The following is an 18358-nucleotide window of genomic DNA, read 5'->3' as shown; positions in this document are numbered from 1 at the left end:
AACAAAAGCCTTAAGCTTCCTTATTCTTATACTTCCAACACCAACAATAGCAGTAGTAATAGTCTTATCGCACTTAATGGCCTTTTTGTTTCAATTGATTCACTGCCAAGTGGGGCATTGGGAGGAGGAGGGCTAGTTATCTTGTTCATAACCATTGTTTGGTCCAAAGTACAAATTTGGTGAAATGTTGAGAGTATTGAATTGAGAAAAAAAAAAGACTTTGCATGTGCTTATAAGTAATTAGGTTATTTCTCGTTGATCTTGCCAATTTGTTTTCTGATGGAACCTCAACTTCTTCATTAAATCATAAACATAAGGTTGCATGAGATAATTGTCAGTTGGTGATGCATTCACTCTATTCAGTATGAACGTACAATTGATGAATAATCAATCGTTCATGCACGCGTGTTTGTATGAAGATATGCAAAGCAACCCTCTAGATATGAATAGACATAATGTCTTTATTTTTCTTTGAAATATGCAAAGCTCTCCCTCCCTAATGCTCTTTTGTTTCAATTTATAATTCTCTCAGTTTATATCTAAGAGGCTGAAAAATTGGGCATTAAGAGGACTAGTCATCTTGTTCCTAAGCTTTGTTTGGTCCAAAATAGAAATTATGTTAAATCATAAACATAATATGTTCCACAAATTGTGTTTCACCTTGAGTCTACAATTATTATGTTTTTAGGTTGCTTACAGGTTCTACGGTCTCAATTTATAATAAATTAGCCAATGACGTTTTCTCGTAGTTGTGGAAAGCAATTAAGAATCTATTATTTGTAAAAAAAATTTATAATAAATTAAGTACGGACGAGTGATTGTTAGGCATTAGGTGTTAGTTGTAAACTGTTAATTCATGTGAGTTTCACTCTAATTGACAAATGTATAATTGGCATACAATAGTACCGTGTTTGTGGGCAATATCGAAAGCAACCTTTTGAATATGAATAGACATATAAGGTCTTTAGTTTTCTTTGGAGTTAACTAACGCCAAAAATTTGAGATGCGATGACAATACTTATATGTATTTAATATAATTAATATTTCGACTGTCAGATTGTGGTTGTATCTATTCACACAATTATATCTAACCGTTTAATGACAATTGTATTAAATACATGTAAAAATTGTAATTAGTTTAAAATTTTTGAGGTGTCTATATAACTCACAAGTCACAATAACCTCGCGTACTCGTACGTTGGATACGGTGGATAGGTTCCTATCACATGGTTGTCCCCAAAGGCAAAAGAAGAGTCCTAGCTACAACAGTGAATTAATATGCTCCACAAGAATGTGGGTTTCCAATCATTTGGTCGATCAAGAAAGTAATTTACATAATTCGGCCGAATACACAAGTATTGTGATACCTTTTGAAAATGTTACAGCGGCATATGAATTCAAAATTTACACACATATTGACACATAATATCATAATCACGGTATATCCGTATAATATAGGAGGTAGATTGTCTGTCCTCCCATTACCATAGGAATAAAAAATATTGACATGGCTTAACCGTGACCGTACAAATATAAGGGGATGGAAAAAGCATGGTAAAAAGAGGGCAGACAATATGCCTCTTATAATATATGCCTTTCTATGGTCAATCATGATATAATTTAATATCTTATAAAATTGATCTGAATTTAATAAAAGAGTAGTAATGATAACTACAAAGGAGAAAGAAAACAAAACGTTTTGGTACGTAAAGTAATATTTAATTTTGAACGTACCAGTTATTTGGTACGTAAAATAATTACGGTAACAAACGTGTTTGTTATTGTAATTAAAAACGTACTAAATATTGTTTGTGCAATGTGAGTTTGGAACATACCAAATATTGTTTGTGTTTTTTGTAGCACACGAACCAACTTCGCACTCCATTCTCAAACAATCATTTAGGAAAAACCATATATGTATCAAGAAAATATACCAGCCATATTGGAGGATCCTCACTCCATGAAAGAAAGTCACAGTTCCTTTTCTTCACAACCTGATGAGTTGCTTGGTTGCTATCTAATCGCTGCCAAGCACAATTAAAACTTCGAAACCAATCTCTTCCAAAATACAGCTTGCTACAGAAAAACATTCTCCATGCGCATTAGTCATATTAACTACACTCTTTAAATCAAGCTCCAATAACACCGATGTGAAGCCAAGCAAACACAATATCCTCTCTTGTTGCCCAACGGGAACAAGATAAATTTGTAAAAACAACCACTGATTAAAACGAAAAATTCCATTCTAATGTCAAACATGGGAGAGCACAACTTTCAAACGTGAAGATTAATTTCCAAACATTATCAACAAGTAGAAAATATTCCCCAAAAAAGAGGTCACATAAAATAAAAAATAAAAAAACCGCGTAAAAGAACATATTTGGAAACCAATAATTAGAATTTTAGCTTAAAAAATCATGTAATTTAAATAAATAACAAATGCTGACGTGATTGTTAATTAAAGTATCTTGATCAAATTTTAAAAAGAAACAAATGTTTGATTTAAAAATTGGTAAAAAATTACAGGGAATTCTAATTATACCTCTTTTTTTTATTTAAGATTTTGATCTGAAAATAATTGGTAACATAGCTTTCGGTGGGTTAGTTTGGTTTTAATTTTGGGGTCCATTTATTTTGGAAGTTAGTTAAATCCATTAGATAAAAATTAATTTTTTTCCAACGTGCTTCTCTTAAACAAAATTAAAAAAAGGGTCTATTTGGTGGAGGCTGTTTATTTATTTTTTTAAAAGTCGCGGTAAAATCCAAAACAAACACCCGAAGGCACCGTCAGCCGGGCCTGCACGCAGTCACTTCTGCTCGTTTTCTCCCCGAAACGCGTGGGATTTTTACTCGGATTAATGCAAAGTTAAAAAAAAAAAAAAAAAAAACAAAAAACAAAAAAAAGTGTTTCTGAATTTTCAATCGGGCGAGATTGTCTGCTTTCTCATTTTCGGTGTTCTCCTGTTTGATATGATCACGATTAAGTTACGTCAATATTTTATATTACTATTTATTTTTATCTTATTATCTTTATAAAAAATAATATAAAATATTAATATGGTTTGACCGTAACTACGAAAGGGCATCGAAAGTGAAAGTATAGACAATCCTTATCATTTCCAATCAGATCTTCAACTTCCATTGGCCACGTCAGTACAGACGTCTCTCTCTCTCTCCTCTTTCTCTCACTACAGAGAGAGAGCAGGAGAGCCGTGTTGGTATTTTTTTACAGCGGGAGGCGTAGATTCCTTTGCTCCCACTGCGTCATATAATTTAATTTGTTAATCAATAAATTAATCCCATAATGCTGTCTCTTTCCCCACTGAAACCGCATTTATACAGAGTCTTTTCCTAACCTTTTCCTAATTTTCAATTGCTGCTTTGTATTGCTATATTCTCTCTGACTCCTCCGTCTCTGGCGATCTCATCCGTCTTCCGCCGCTCTTGCTGGGATTTACCAGCTCAGCTCTCGCCGGCAAGTTTCTCTGTTTGTTTTTGCGATTCGTTTCTGCAGAATTTTATGCTCTTGAAGCTGTTTGTTTGTGAAGGTTGGAATCTTTGCTTGATGGAATTGATGGGTTTTTAGTGTGGATTTTGAGGGCATAAGTGGGTAATTTGTGGATTTTGGGCAGATGGGCAGCTGCTGTTTTAGCTCTGTTGCTATGTGGTGTACTGCTTTTGGATTTCTGGTGAGCCTAGAGAGAATAATTGCCAGAAATTTATGGTCTTGTAGTGTAAAGTTACTGATTTCTGGTTGAAATATAAGGTTACATATTTGGGCTTGTTTTTACTTGTTGAATTGGGTATTTATATCTGGTGGAATTGGACTTTGCCATTATAAAAATTTTGGGTTTTTGTAGGAATTTTGATTTATGGAGGCTTTCGGAGGCGGATCTCGGAAGTTCTATAGTCCGACGGTGTCGGATTTGAAGGCGGTTGGGAAAAAGAGTTTGGAATGGGATTTAAATGATTGGAAATGGGATGGTGATCTTTTTACTGCTAGTCCTTTGAACGCTGCACCATCTGATTGTAGGAGTAGGCAGTTGTTTCCGCTTGGGCCGCCGGAAACTCCCTCCACTGCTGGTTTGTCCAACACTTCTTCTTCTGGTTCGGATGACATCTGTCCGGGGAATGAGAAAGGTAAGAGAGAGCTGGAGAAAAGAAGAAGGGATAGTATTGTAGAAAATGAAGAGTTAAACAATGAAGTTGGGTGTCTTAATCTCAAGCTTGGCGAGCAAGCTTACCCAATCATGGAAGGAGACGTACAAACTGGGAAGAAGACGAAGATAGTTGGGACTACTTTAAACCGGGCAGTTTGTCAGGTGGAGGACTGTAAGGCTGATCTTAGCAATGCCAAGGATTACCACCGACGACATAAGGTCTGTGATATGCATTCTAAGGCAACTAAAGCTTCGGTGGGAAATGTTTTGCAGCGGTTCTGTCAGCAGTGTAGCAGGTTGGTTCAATTCTATGGTTGTCCTTGTATGGTGAGAAACATTTCAAAATTTTCTTTAATTAAGGTCCAGGACATTTATTTGTTGATTTCTTGTAGACGTTTCTAAAAGATGAAATACAGAGTTTGATTGTGTAAGTTATAGACATTGTTTCTAGAAGATGAAATACAGAGTTTGTTGTTCTCATGATTTGGGTCCACAGCTGTTCGTCACTGTGTTAGATATACTCGAAGTTTGCATATTTTTTTGTTGAATTTGCAATGTGGTTATACTCATGGGCAGGTTTCATGTTCTTCAAGAGTTTGATGAAGGAAGGAGAAGTTGTCGTAGGCGTTTGGCTGGCCACAATAGGAGGAGAAGAAAAACACATCCTGATGCTGTAGTTAATGAAGGCTCATTGAATGATGAAAGAGGAAGCAGTTATCTATTGATTAGTTTGCTGAGAATACTCTCCAACATCCACTGTAAATCTTATCTTATTGGCATTCAATTTCCGGCTGCTTTACCTGGACAATAAATTGATATGTTAATTGGTTATAGAATTGTGTGCTGATTGCCATCTGCTGATGTCAAAGTTCTTGTGGTCTTGGGTTTTGTCATTATTTGATTGAGGCTTGTAGGAAAATGACTATATCAATAAACAACTCATTTGTTTCATGTGGAGATATGACATATTACTTGATGAGTCCCTAACTGCTTAAGGCGCACTGTTTTTTCTGTACGAATGACAAAGTGCTAGTTTTTCTGAGGTTAATTTGATGAAAATTTGAATATTGATGCCTAGTCATGGAAAGTTTTCAGTTTTTCTGAGGTTAATTCAATAGAAAGTTAAAATTTTGTGCAGATATTCATGTCAAAATATTCAAAAGTTTTCTATTTTTAGAGTTAAATTTTTTTAATAATATAAATTCAATGTAGATACCTATCCAAAATAATTGATGACTCACTATTTCAAGTTTTATATACCAGAGCACTCCTTGTATGCTTGAATTTCATCCTATGCACCATTGTTTGTTGCACTTTCTTGCTCTGATTGTTGGACTGTCCGTATTTCACATTCTAGGATGCATGAACGATGGGCCTATTAAATTGAATTCTAATTCCCTAGAAACAATTATTTAGGAATATGTCTCAGCGATCATGTTATTATAGTATTTTATTGATTATGTTAGTTTTTCTTGTCATAAGTGGCTTATTCGACTCCATTTTTTTATGCCTTCTATAAAATGCAGCTAATAGTTCAGATCAAACAAAGGATCAGGATTTGCTTTCTCATCTTTTGAAAAGTCTAGCCAATCTTTCGGGTACAGTTGATGGAAGGAACATGTCTGCATTGCTTACGGCATCTCAAGGTTTACTAAATGGTGGGACATCAACTCAGACTGCACAAAAGGTCCTAGATACAGTTTCCAATGGCTGTGAACCAAGTAAGCCTTCTGTTTCAGCCTCTAAGATGAATGACTATGTTAATCGTGAGGACCCTTCAAGACCTATGCAACAGTGTTCTACAGTACCTGCATCAGATTTCAGGAGAATATCTTCAGTTGATGCCGATCATGGAGGTCTGCAAGTTGTTTCGGGTGTAAATGCCACCAAGCCATTTCCCTCAATAGACAGAGTTCCATCCACATCAGTTGCACCAGAAGCTACAACAGGGAGGATCCAGTTAAATGGCATTGATTTAAATAATACATATGACGATTCCCAGGACTATTTGGCCAGCCTAGGGAAATCTCAATTCCCTGTAAATTCAGGGACAGTGCCTCATGGTTTTCCCTTATGGATGCGGCAGGATTTGCAAAAGTCTAGCCCACCTCAGACAAGTGGGACTTCTTACTCAACTTCATCAAGTTCTAGTGGAGAGGTTCAGGTATATTCTTGTTGTAATTGCATTTCATTCCTAGTTATTGCTGGGTATACTAATGCTTGTATATGCCATAACCTGTCCCTTTCTGTTGGATAGAAAAATAGCTCTGTTCTCACTTTAATTCAGCATTTAGGTGGCAATGCTTTGCATTCTTGACTTGTCCATTTGCCTAGTCAATTGATTGAAAAAACATGAAGTACTTGGTTACGGCTTACCTAACCTAATAAATAATTCTGTTGTGACGTAAAACTTGAGCTGGATTGTCTTCTTTTGTATAGTGCTTTGTATATATAAATGTGTGCGGATGCTTCTGCTTAATAATAAGGTTAATAGAATTGTAGTTGAACTATGGGAGGTTTGTAGGCTATAGCAATTAGAGTCGAGTATCCGTTTTTTTAATATTTTTTAGTATGAAAGGCCAGTGTGTAAAATGTTTCTGCACTGTTACGCCTCTTAACCACTCCTTTTCTGCCTGTTTCAGAGTCGCACGGATCGTATTGTTTTTAAACTCTTTGGAAAAGATCCAAATGATCTTCCAATTGTTCTACGATCACAGGTAATATTTGGTGCCTTGATTTTAGTTCTTCACAATGTAAATTGTGTTTCATCGCACGTGCAACAGTATTATGATATATTTTGAATATCCAGATTCTCGACTGGTTGTCCCACAGTCCCACAGACATTGAAAGTTACATAAGGCCGGGATGTGTCATTTTGACAGTTTACCTCCGTCTAGAAAAATCCACGTGGGAGGAGGTATGCTTCTGTGCAGATGCCAGAATGTAGATTGCTATCTTTGTATCAGGAAGATCTCTTTCCATGTCCTTAATTATTATGTTTGCATACAGCTGTGCCGTAATCTGGGATCCATTTTGAAACGACTTTTACATGCTGCCAATGATCCTTTCTGGACAACAGGATGGGTATATACTAGGGTGCAACATTTTGTAGCATTTACGTACAATGGTTTGCTCTCTCTCTCTCTCTCTCTCTCTCTCTCTCTCTCTCTCTCTCACGCACACACACACACACCTATTTTTTATTCGTATGTCTGTGATATGTGCGTGCGCATACACAAACATCTATTTTTTATGCATATGTCTGTGACATGTGTGCATGCACATACACACGGGTCCATGTATGTATGTCTTGCTTTATTTTGTTATTCGTTCACATATCTACTAACGCATTTAGGGATTTACCAAAATAATGGTCTTACGAAAGAATAGTCTTTTTGATTAGTTATGTCTGTCCTGCAGGTCACGTTGTCTTAGACACACCCTTACTTCTGAAAAACAATAAAAACTGCAGGATATCATGCATCAAACCAATTGCTGTTTCTTTATCACAAAGAACTGAGATTGCAGTAAAGGGGTTTAACCTTTCTTGTGCCACCACAAGGTATCCTTCATCATTTTTTATTAAAGCTCCATTACCTTTTTTCAGTAATTGCAATGATTGTGTGGACCTCTCTAGTTTTAGATGCTATTTACGAATTAATAATTATCAGGATAACTGGGAAAATACTTAGTCCTAGCTCATCACAGGTTGCTCTGTGCTCTGGAAGGGAAGTATCTAGTCCAAGAAACTTGTTATGACTTGGTGGATGGTGCTGATACAACCATTGAAAATGATCAGCTACAGTGCCTCAGATTCTCCTGCTCTATACCAAATGTTACTGGCCGAGGATTCATTGAGGTGCTGTCATTTGCCTGATATATTTTTACATTTCCCTTGAAGTGAGCTTGCCAATTGATAGTTAATTGAGATCTGTGTATGACAGACTAATGAAATTTTTAAGCAGAGCAAGATCAGTAACAAATATTTAACTCTGTTGGGGCCACCCTTCAGTGTTGTGATTAACAAATACTTACCAGTGATATTTCTTTTCGAATTGTCAAAAGTTCTTCAGTGTTGTGATTTGACATAGTAAATTGGACGACTTGTGTCTTGAACAACTACTTGTGCATGAAGAATATATGAAATCTGGGAGTTCTGAATCTTCTGACTTTTTAATAAATTTTTCTTTATATTATTGTTATTTTGTTTATTTTTATCTCAGGTTGAAGATCATGGTCTCAGCAGCAGCTTCTTTCCATTTATAGTTGCCGAGCAGGAAGTATGTTCAGAGATTTGTATGCTGGAGGGTGCGATTGAGGGGGCTGAGACTGCCGATGGCATCCTAGCAGAACCTGAAAAATTGGAAGCCAAGAACCAAGCGATGGACTTTATAAATGAATTGGGTTGGCTCCTTCATAGAGGTCACACTAAATTTAGACTCGGTCACATGGATCCCAACCTAGATCTATTTCCTTTTAGACGGTTCAGGCTGCTTTTGGAGTTCTCCATGGACCATGATTGGTGTGCTGTAGTGAAGAAACTCTTAGGCATTCTGCTTGAGGGTACCGTTGACGCTGGAGAACATCCTTCTATTGAGATTGCATTGTTGGATATGAGCCTCCTTCACAGAGCTGTGCGAAGAAAGTGCAGGCCTATGGTGGAACTCTTGTTAAGTTTTGTCCTAGATAAAGAGTTAGGCAAAACAGGATCGGAGGACGGGCAACAGGTTGGCGGGGACGGCAATAAATTCTTATTTAAGCCTGACGCAGTTGGGCTGATGGGATTGACTCCTCTTCATGTTGCAGCCAGTACTGATGGATGTGAGAACATATTGGATGCCTTAACTGATGATCCTGGAAAGGTAATTTCTCATTGATCTTCTTTGACACAGTTTTCTTTTTAACTGGAGGTAAAACCGACAACAGGTCTGCATCAGCATACATTTTTCTCTTACATCTTTGACTATTTGCTCATACAATTGACTGGTGTCAGCTCATTCTGTGTCGCACATGAAATTTGATACTTCAAATCGCCTATTTTCAAGCATACAAATGTTGATATTTCTGCCTTCTTTAGGTGGGAATTAAAGCTTGGGGAAATGCTCGAGACAGTACAGGATTGACACCAAATGATTATGCATGTCAACGAAGCTGCTACACCTACATCCAAATTGTCCGGAGGAAAATCAGCAAGAAACATGAAAGCAGGCACGTGGTGCTTGATATCCCTGGCGTTATCCTAGACAGCAGCAGCAAGAAGAAACAATTAGACGGGCATAAGTCCTCAAAAGTCTCCAGCTTGGAGACCGAAAGGATTGATATTAAAGCAATGCAGGCACATTGCAAGCTATGTGAAATGAAACTAGCTTATGGCAACACTAAGTCGCTTGTGTACAGGCCGGCAATGCTGTCAATGGTAGCCATTGCTGCTGTCTGTGTTTGCGCGGCCTTGCTATTCAAAAGCTCACCTGTCATGTGGGAACGCTTGAAGTATGGAACTAGCTAAGGGCAGTTTACGCTTCTCAAATCTTGCTTTAGGCCGTTTCTGTTAATCATATATATGAACCTATAACTCTGTAGGGCAAATAATGTACCGGTTTTCGTATCCGTTAAGATTTCGACGAGACGTGTTGCACGGTATGTATTAATGATAGTTCATATAAAGTATGTATGGGGAAAGATTGAAGTAAATGGAATTATTGACCGATTTAAATGGACATGAAAACGGCCTTTTGGGTTGTTTTTGTATGTTTATCTATATGGTCTTTTGAGGATTCCTCACCAGGTTGTATTGTCGAGGGACAGGGATTGTCTGCCCTCCACTTCGATGCCCTTCCCGTGCCTTTTTATTTTGTGTGATCACGGTTAAGTCACGTTAACATTTTATATTGTTTTTTTTTTATAGAGATAATAAGACAAAAATGAATAGTAATATAAAATGTTGATAGAACACCTGCAAACATTGGTTTCGACGAGATAGAAGATTCGGACTTGGAATCTCTTTCGCTTATAAACAACTCTCTTAAACACGAGGTAATATTTAGTAGGGCAGCTTGTCCACGAAGTTGTTTAGACCACTCTCACTAGAATTGGTGCGTTGGGAGTTGTATTTACTATTTACGTAAAGCTGGGTGGTCCCAAAATATAATGAATCACATTCCTTCATGAGAGTGTATGATCGACTCAGAAAGGTTGAGGCTATTTATGTGCTTTGGAAGTTCGTACTCACGTAGGGTCAAATGGTATCTAAATACAAGGCGGGATTTATATGTATTGGTGGGTCTATCTCCATTAGAGAGATGACATAAATGATGGTACAGTTAGATGGTAAATATAGTACTACTCTAAATAAAATAGTCTCGTTTTTTGGAATTGTCAAATTGTCTAGCTTATCCACTTGCAATTTGTTGCTTTTCTCCAATTTATTTATTTTAACTAGCAAAAAAAAAAAAAAAAAACTGAAAAATGGAATTTAGTGGACAATAAAATAAGAGGTGTGCTATCAATCCATTTTATTTTACTTTTCACACAGTTTTTATTAAGTTTGTTCTTTGATCTCTTTCAATTCATCCGATTTGATGATCGAAAATTAAAAATACGCGTCAGAAGTAAAAAAAACGTGTGAGCATCATATCCCTAAAATAATAGGAAAGAGATCCAGTCACAGAGACATATTGACTCATATTTTAATTTGAAATTGTTGTCCGCTACGATGTGTCTGATTCATCGTTTCTACACACTATACAAAACACAAGCATAATTTTGTTTAACTTTTTCAACTATATTATCAATTTTGACAATAAATACTATTTTTTCCAATTATTATGTCGTTTTATTTGAACTACTCTTTGGTTTTAATTGCCAATGATTCAATCATTAAATCTTGATCTTGAGCTAACAACACAATCAGTTCAAATGGAAGTGTAGTGGACAAGTGAGAGAGTTATTTGATGGGAGGAATAATTTTTCGGTGTGCTGCGATCATAATTAAGTAGTTTTACTATTCATTCTACGTGAATATACTATTTATTAACGTATCATAGAACTGAAACATATTAATATTATTAATCATATCGCATACTTTTCTGTTATAATAATAAAATAATACATTTCGTGACTTGTAGCGTTAATTTAGTTTCATGTTGAAATGAAAGGGAGAAACATGTCATTTGAGTGCCCTAGCTTCTAAAAGACAAGTGACCACCACCACACCTGTCTCCTCTTTCCTCACTCTCTCTCTTCCCACTGAAACCGCATTTATACAGAGAGAGGGTGCCTTTTTGCCAACCTTTCCCTAATTTTCATGTGCCGAAGCTGATTAGTTTTGCCTCGGGGTCCTATATTCTCTCTGCCTCATCCTGCGATCTCAGCCACTTCTTCGTCAGCTCTCAGCTCACCTCCCAACAATTCACCAACCTGCCGGCAAGTTTCTCTCTCATCACTCTCTCTCCTCTTTATTTCCACATAAAAAGATTAGTTCTTCCAAAAAAAAAAGGATTAGTTCTTGAAGTTCTTTCAGCTCAAGTTTCTTTCCATGGAGTTGGAAGAATTGCCAGGATGTAATTGTGGGCTTACAGGTATGGTGTTTTGTACTGAGATGTTGAGAGAATAAGTGGCTAATTGGTGGATTTTGGGTTCTGGGCAGCTGTAGTTCAGCTCCTTTCATATGCTGGGTTGCTGTTGTTGGTTTTCTGGGGTTGTTGGAAAGAACAATTTCAAGAAACTTCTGGGGCTGTAGTGTTATTGGTTCTTTGTTTTGGGGTGAAATTTATAGTTTTATCTCTTGATTTTTTTTTTTTTTTTTTTTTTGGTTCAATTGGGTGTTTGTATTTGGTGGAGTTTGAATTGGTGCGCTGTAATATTTCGGGGTTTTTTGTATCTTGATCTATGGAGTCTGAATTCGGAGGAATGGGTGGTGTGATGGTGCCGGATTTGACGGGCGTTGGGAAAAGGAGTATGGAATGGGATTTGAATGGTTGGAAATGGGATGGTGATCTTTTTACTGCTAGTCCATTGAATTCTACACCATCTGATGGTAGGAGTAGGCAGTTTTTTCCGGTCAGGCCAGAAACTCTGTTTGATGCTGGTTTGTCCAACAGTTCTTCTGGTTCGGATAATATCGGTCCGGGGAATGCGAAAGGTACAAGAGAATTGGAGAAACGGAGAAGGGATGTTTTTGTGGAAAACGGAGAGTTGAATGATGAAGCTGCATCTCTTAATCTTAAGCTCGGTGGGCAAACTTACCCCGTTATGGAAGAAGAAGTACAAACTGGGAAGAAAACAAAGATAATTGGGACTACTTCAAACCGCGCAGTTTGTCAGGTGGAGGACTGTAAGGCTGATCTTAGCAGTGCCAAGGATTACCACCGGCGGCATAAGGTCTGTGATATGCATTCAAAGGCAACTAAAGCACTGGTTGGAAATGTTATGCAGCGATTCTGTCAACAGTGTAGCAGGTTGGTACCATTCTATTGTTATTTCTTGGTTGTCGAAACATTTCCACAATTTTCTTTGAATTAAGATGAAATACAGAGTTTGGTTGTGTAAGTTTCTTGTTATGCGTTTGTTGTCCATGGCTGTTCATCAATCTTTTTTTTTTTAGTATTGTGAGTTCTGCAGAGTTTTCTTTGTTTGAATGAAATGTAACATGGTTAACACTCATGGACAGGTTTCATGCTCTTCAAGAGTTTGATGAAGGGAAGAGAAGTTGTCGTAGGCGTTTGGCTGGCCATAATAGGAGGAGAAGAAAAACAAATCCTGATACTGCAGTTAATGGAGGCTCTTTAAATAATGAAAGCGGAAGCAGTTATCTATTGATTAGCTTGCTGAGAATACTCTCGAATATGCACTGTAAGTACTTGCCTTATTCTTTGCACATTCAATTATTCTGTCTTACTGAGACATTGTATCTTAGACTTATTTAAATCCACATATTATGCCATTTATAAATTGCAGCTAGTAGTTCTGATCAAACAAAGGACCAGGATGTCGTATCTCATTTGTTGAGGAGCTTAGCCAATGTTGCTGGTATGGCTGATGGAAGAAACGTATCTAAATTGCTGCAGGGATCTCAAGGTTTATTTAACAGTGGGACATCTGTCCAGACTGCACGAAAGGTGCTAGATATGGATGATGGTGTTAATCCTGAGGACCCATTAAGGCCTAAAGGACATTGTTCAATATTACCAGCATCAAGAGACAGTTCGGAATCCAAATCAGTTACACCCTGAACCTACAAGCAGAAGGTTCCAGTTGAATGACATTGATTTAAATAGTACATATGATGATTCACAGGACTTTGTAGAGAACTTAGGGAATACTCATGTTCCTGCAAGTCCAGGCACTGCATCTCCTGGTTTTCCTTCATGGATGCAGCGCGATTCTCACAAGTCAAGCCCACCTCAGACAAGCGGAAATTCAGACTTAACTTCTACTCAGTCACCATCAAGTTCTAGTGGAGAGGCTCAGGTATATCCTTGTTGTAGTTGCATCTATTCCCTATATAATTGCTTGGTAATGTAATGCTTAAAAATGCCTTTGTCATGGATGATGCTTAGCCCACTGCTCATGTTCATCAGATTATATTGAAGGACCTCAACAGTTTAGTCTTTCATTTCATTGTGTACAGAACTGGAGTCATCTTTTTTTCCCCCTGAGACTAGGGATTAATCTGTCAATGGTCATTAATCATTATACGCATATAACTTATCCTTTTGTTTGGATAGTAGAATAGCTTTGTTCTATCCTTGAGAGTAGTTAGGAAGTCATGTTTTCTGTTCTGAACTTATCTGGGTATCTTTCCCATTGATCGTCCAAACAATGGTGAGGTGAAGTGCGCCTCGCCACTTGGTTATGGCATATATCTAAGAAATGCTTCAATTGTGACATAAAATTTGAGATCAGTTATCCTCTTCAGTCAAACCAATATGGCAGTTTACAAGCGCAAGCGCACGCACACACAAGCACACTCATTGTGTACGCATCTGCTTGATACTGTTAATAGAATTGAGGCTAAGGTTACTAGGTGGTTATAGCAATCCTATGGAACATGCATTATTTATGTAAAAGGCCAGTATGTAGAATGTATCTGCAATTTTACGTTTCTTAACCGCTCTTTTTCTGCCACATATCAGAGTCGCACAGACCGAATTGTTTTTAAACTATTTGGAAAAGACCCAAGTGAACTTCCGTTTGCTCTGCGATCACAGGTATTATTTTTCCCTTGATTTTGCTACTTTTCAATGTATTTTGGTGTTTCATTCCACAGACAACATGATTTTTATAAATTATCTGAATATCCAGATCCTCGACTGGCTATCCCACAGTCCTACGAACATTGAAAGCTACATAAGGCCGGGCTGTATCATTTTGACAATTTACCTTCGTCTTGAAAAATCCACGTGGGAGGAGGTATGCTTCTGGATGCTTGAACGTAGTTGGCTGATCTTTGTATGAGGAAAACTTTTTCTTCATGTCCTTAATTATTATGGATTTATGTCATTAAATTATTTTTGCATACAGTTCTGTTGTCATCTGGGATCCAGTTTGAAAACACTTCTAGATGCTGCGGATGCATCCTTTTTGGAGAACAGGATGGGTGTATACAAGGGTGCAACATTTTGTAGCATTTACACACAATGGTTTGTGCTCTCTCTCTTTCTCTCTCTCTCATCTGTGTGTCTGTACACATCTTTCTTGCAGTTTTGGTTTTCCATTATGCTTTATTGATTTTGGTCATGCTTTCTTTTTTTATTTTCTAGTCATAATGAGGTTGACCAAAAACAATTATCTTGTAAGAGAGACATTTTGATTAGCTATGTCTGTCCTGCAGGTGAAGTTGTGTTAGACACACCCTTGCCTCTTAAAACGGATAAAAGTTGCAGGATATCATGCATCAAACCAATTGCGATCTCCTTATCTGAGAGAGCTGAATTTGTAGTAAAAGGCCTTAACCTTTCTCGTTCCACCACAAGGTTCTTTCATCGTTCATTCATGCTTCATTACTTTGTTTTTGATATTCCCGCAACTACTAAATTCTAGATCTTGAGTCTTGACAGGTTACTCTGTGCTCTAGAAGGGAAGTATCTGGTGCAAGAAACTTGTTATGACTTGATGGATGATGCGGATAGCTCTGTTGAGGATGATGAACAGCAATGCCTCAGATTCTCCTGCTCTATACCAAATATTACTGGGCGAGGATTCATTGAGGTGCTGTCGTATTCCTAATTGTCCCTTCCCCCTTCCTCCATTTGTAATGTACATTTGGAACGAGCCAAGTGTCATACATCTTTCTTGTGAATGCGCTGTGTATAGGATTTGTTTCTAGACAGCGCCTTAACACAATCCTCTCCATATAGCATTTGTTTCTCTTTCTGAACGACACATGAATTCTATGGTTCTCATTTTTTTGGTCAAATTTTTTATGTCAGGTTGAAGATCATGGTCTCAGTAGTAGCTTCTTTCCATTTATAGTTGCAGAGCAGGAAGTATGCTCCGAGATTTGTATGCTGGAAGATGTGATTGAGGCGGCTGAGAGTGATGATGACATCCAGTCTGGACCTGAAAAAGTGGAAGCCAAGAACCAAGCCTTGGACTTTATACATGAATTGGGTTGGCTCCTCCATAGAAGTCGCGTTAAGTTTAGACTGGGTCAATTGGATCCCAATCTGGATCTATTTCCCTTTGGACGGTTCAGGTTGCTCATGGAGTTCTCCATTGACCATGATTGGTGTGCTGTAGTGAAAAAACTCTTGGGCATTCTGTTTGATGGTACTGTCGATGCTGGAAAACATCCTTCTGTTGAGTCTGCATTACTGGATATGGGTCTCCTCCACAGAGCTGTTCGAAGAAATGGCAGACATATGGTGGAATTTTTATTAAGATTTGTCCCAGGTTTGACAGGATCTGAGCAGAACAAACAAGTTGACAAGGACGGCAACAGTTTCTTGTTTAAACCTGATGTTGTTGGGCCCATGGGGTTGACTCCTCTTCATATTGCCGCCAGTACCGATGGCTGTGAGCAAGTATTGGATGCCTTAACGGATGATCCTGGAAAGGTAAGGCCATCTCCAACCGAAGGCTGGCTAGAGGGCTCATTTTAGCCCTCTGGCTTTCCAAGAAACTAATATTTTAATGAATAGTGCATGGCCATATTTCTTACCATCTCCAACGAGGGTCAAGGGGCCATAGGGCTTGTTTTAGCCCTGTCACTAAAAACCATCTTCAACCGAGGGCAATAAGGCTAAACATAATTTATTATTTAAATTTAAAAACTACAACAACTTAAATTTAAAAACTACAACTTAAATTAAAAAACTACAACTAAAATTTTAAAAATATAACTTAAATTAAAAAACTACAACTTATATATTTCAAGTCAAATGTGAGAGGTTTTATTTTGAGTATTAAAAAAAAATAAAAAAAGAAGTGGGTGGGAGAGTCACACATCGGCTGTAGGAGAGGAATTGTATAAAAAAAAAAAACAAAAAAAACATGGAAGTGGGTGGGAGTCCTACATTGGCTGTGGGAGGGATTTGAGCAAGCTCTAAAGCCTATAAAAAGAACACCCAAACATTCAACCAAACATACTTTCTGGGCCTATAATTAAACAAATTTTGAAAAAAAAAATAAAAAATAAAAAATAACGGCTAGTTGATCGTTGCTTTTTGAATTCCAGCCCGCCCCTGGGCTGGCTGGTTCATTTGGGTCTTTTTTGTTCAGTGGGGCCCCTTTGGCCCTTTTTTTTGTCTAGTTGGCCCTTTGGTCCTTTTTTGTCCAGTGGGGCTCACAAGCTCTTTGGCCTAGTCCTCGGTTGGAGACAGTTTTAGGGTTATTTTTTACCCTTTGGCCCTCTGGACCCTTCGGTTGGAGATGGCCTTATATCTCCCTGATCAGAATTGCAACATAATCTTTTCTTCTAAATCTACGTAGAAATCACTTTTCGCTGGCTACAACCTCCATCTAAATGCATGCTAACTCTGTCACAGCTGAAATCAAACACCCAAATTCTGCATTCAACTTGAAATCAAATAGGACTGCTGTTAAAATTTTGATCCCAATAGTCTAGCATATATTGTATACCAATGATGATAAATGAAATTTGATTCTATTCACCGTTCTAGTTTCAACGATGTGTTTAGGACTGCTATTATGAAATTTCTTTATTGTTGGATAATCCATTCATCATGTTGATACGGGTGTACTTTCTTTAGGTGGGAATTAAAGCATGGAAAAACGCTCGAGACAGCACAGGATTGACACCATACGATTATGCATGCCTTCGAAGCCACTACTCCTACGTCCAAATTGTCCAGCGGAAAATCAGCAAGACACTAGAAAGCGGGCATGTGGTGCTTGACATCCCTGGCCTCACGTTAGACAGAAACGGAAAGCAGAAGCAGTCCGATGCAGATAAATCATCAAGAGTAGCCAGCTTGGAAACTGAAAAGAACGAAATAAAAGCAATCTTGCGACACTGCAGGTTATGTGAACAGAAACCAGCTCACAGCACCACACGGTCACTTGTGTACAGGCCGGCAATGCTGTCAATGGTGATTGTTGCTGCTGTCTGCGTTTGTGTGGCCTTGCTCTTTAAAAGCACGCCGGAAGTTCTTTTTGTGTTCGAGCCATTCCGGTGGGAACACTTGAAGTTTGGTTCAAGCTAAGGTATAGTTTACGTGTATTAATCTATAGTGACTGGTTATTGACCATTTCTTTTCAAGTACATAGGAGTATATTTATTGACCGACTAAATAGACGAGAAAGCAACTCTTTGATTGTATTTGTATTTGTATAACAGTGTTACAAACTGGATGGCAAATAATTTGTGTTTGATTTTTCTGTGTAAATTAAATTTAAATTTTGATTTTGGAGAGGCAGTAGATTACTATTTTACGTGTAAATTAAATTTTAATTTTGAGGTGTTCGTCAAATTTTTATTTATTATTATTATTATTTTCTGGGTTACATTGAAGGAAATCGAACTCGTTGTATCCAATTACCATAACCTCGTTCATTATTTGAGCTCATATAAGCATAAGCATACTAACCAGGTTAGAATGGTGGAAGAACTTTGTAATTGAAGATTATTGTTAGAGGGGTTTACAACGTCATTCGTTAGACATCTCTCATAAAAACTTAGGATCTTATATTTTGGTCTAAAACGACTTCATGTTAGTTTCTTTAAGAGATGATCTAAA

At 37.6% G+C, this 18358-nt stretch overlaps 1 protein-coding gene across 1 annotated transcript; it reads left to right on the top strand.

Annotated features, from left to right (window-relative positions):
• The first annotated feature begins 3734 nt into the window (after nt 1-3734).
• Nucleotides 3735-18027, top strand: LOC103950312. Its single transcript, XM_048584338.1, is given in 22 exon segments — nt 3735-4456; nt 4737-4918; nt 5687-6324; nt 6803-6877; nt 6970-7077; nt 7170-7287; nt 7581-7722; nt 7869-8019; nt 8384-9022; nt 9238-9630; nt 12054-12616; nt 12829-13010; nt 13116-13390; nt 13392-13628; nt 14294-14368; nt 14463-14570; nt 14682-14732; nt 14734-14800; nt 14992-15133; nt 15218-15368; nt 15590-16216; nt 17372-18027. Coding segments are annotated over 22 exon segments (5961 nt in total). The 5' UTR covers nt 3735-3872; the 3' UTR covers nt 17825-18027.
• Nucleotides 18028-18358: the final 331 nt, after the last annotated feature.

This window comes from the organism of the source record quoted next, unplaced genomic scaffold (assembly GCF_019419815.1).
Source record: "Pyrus x bretschneideri cultivar Hongxiangsu unplaced genomic scaffold, Pyrus_bretschneideri_v1 Contig21, whole genome shotgun sequence".
NCBI lineage: Eukaryota > Viridiplantae > Streptophyta > Magnoliopsida > Rosales > Rosaceae > Pyrus > Pyrus x bretschneideri.
This window is presented reverse-complemented; position numbering and strand designations above follow the sequence as displayed.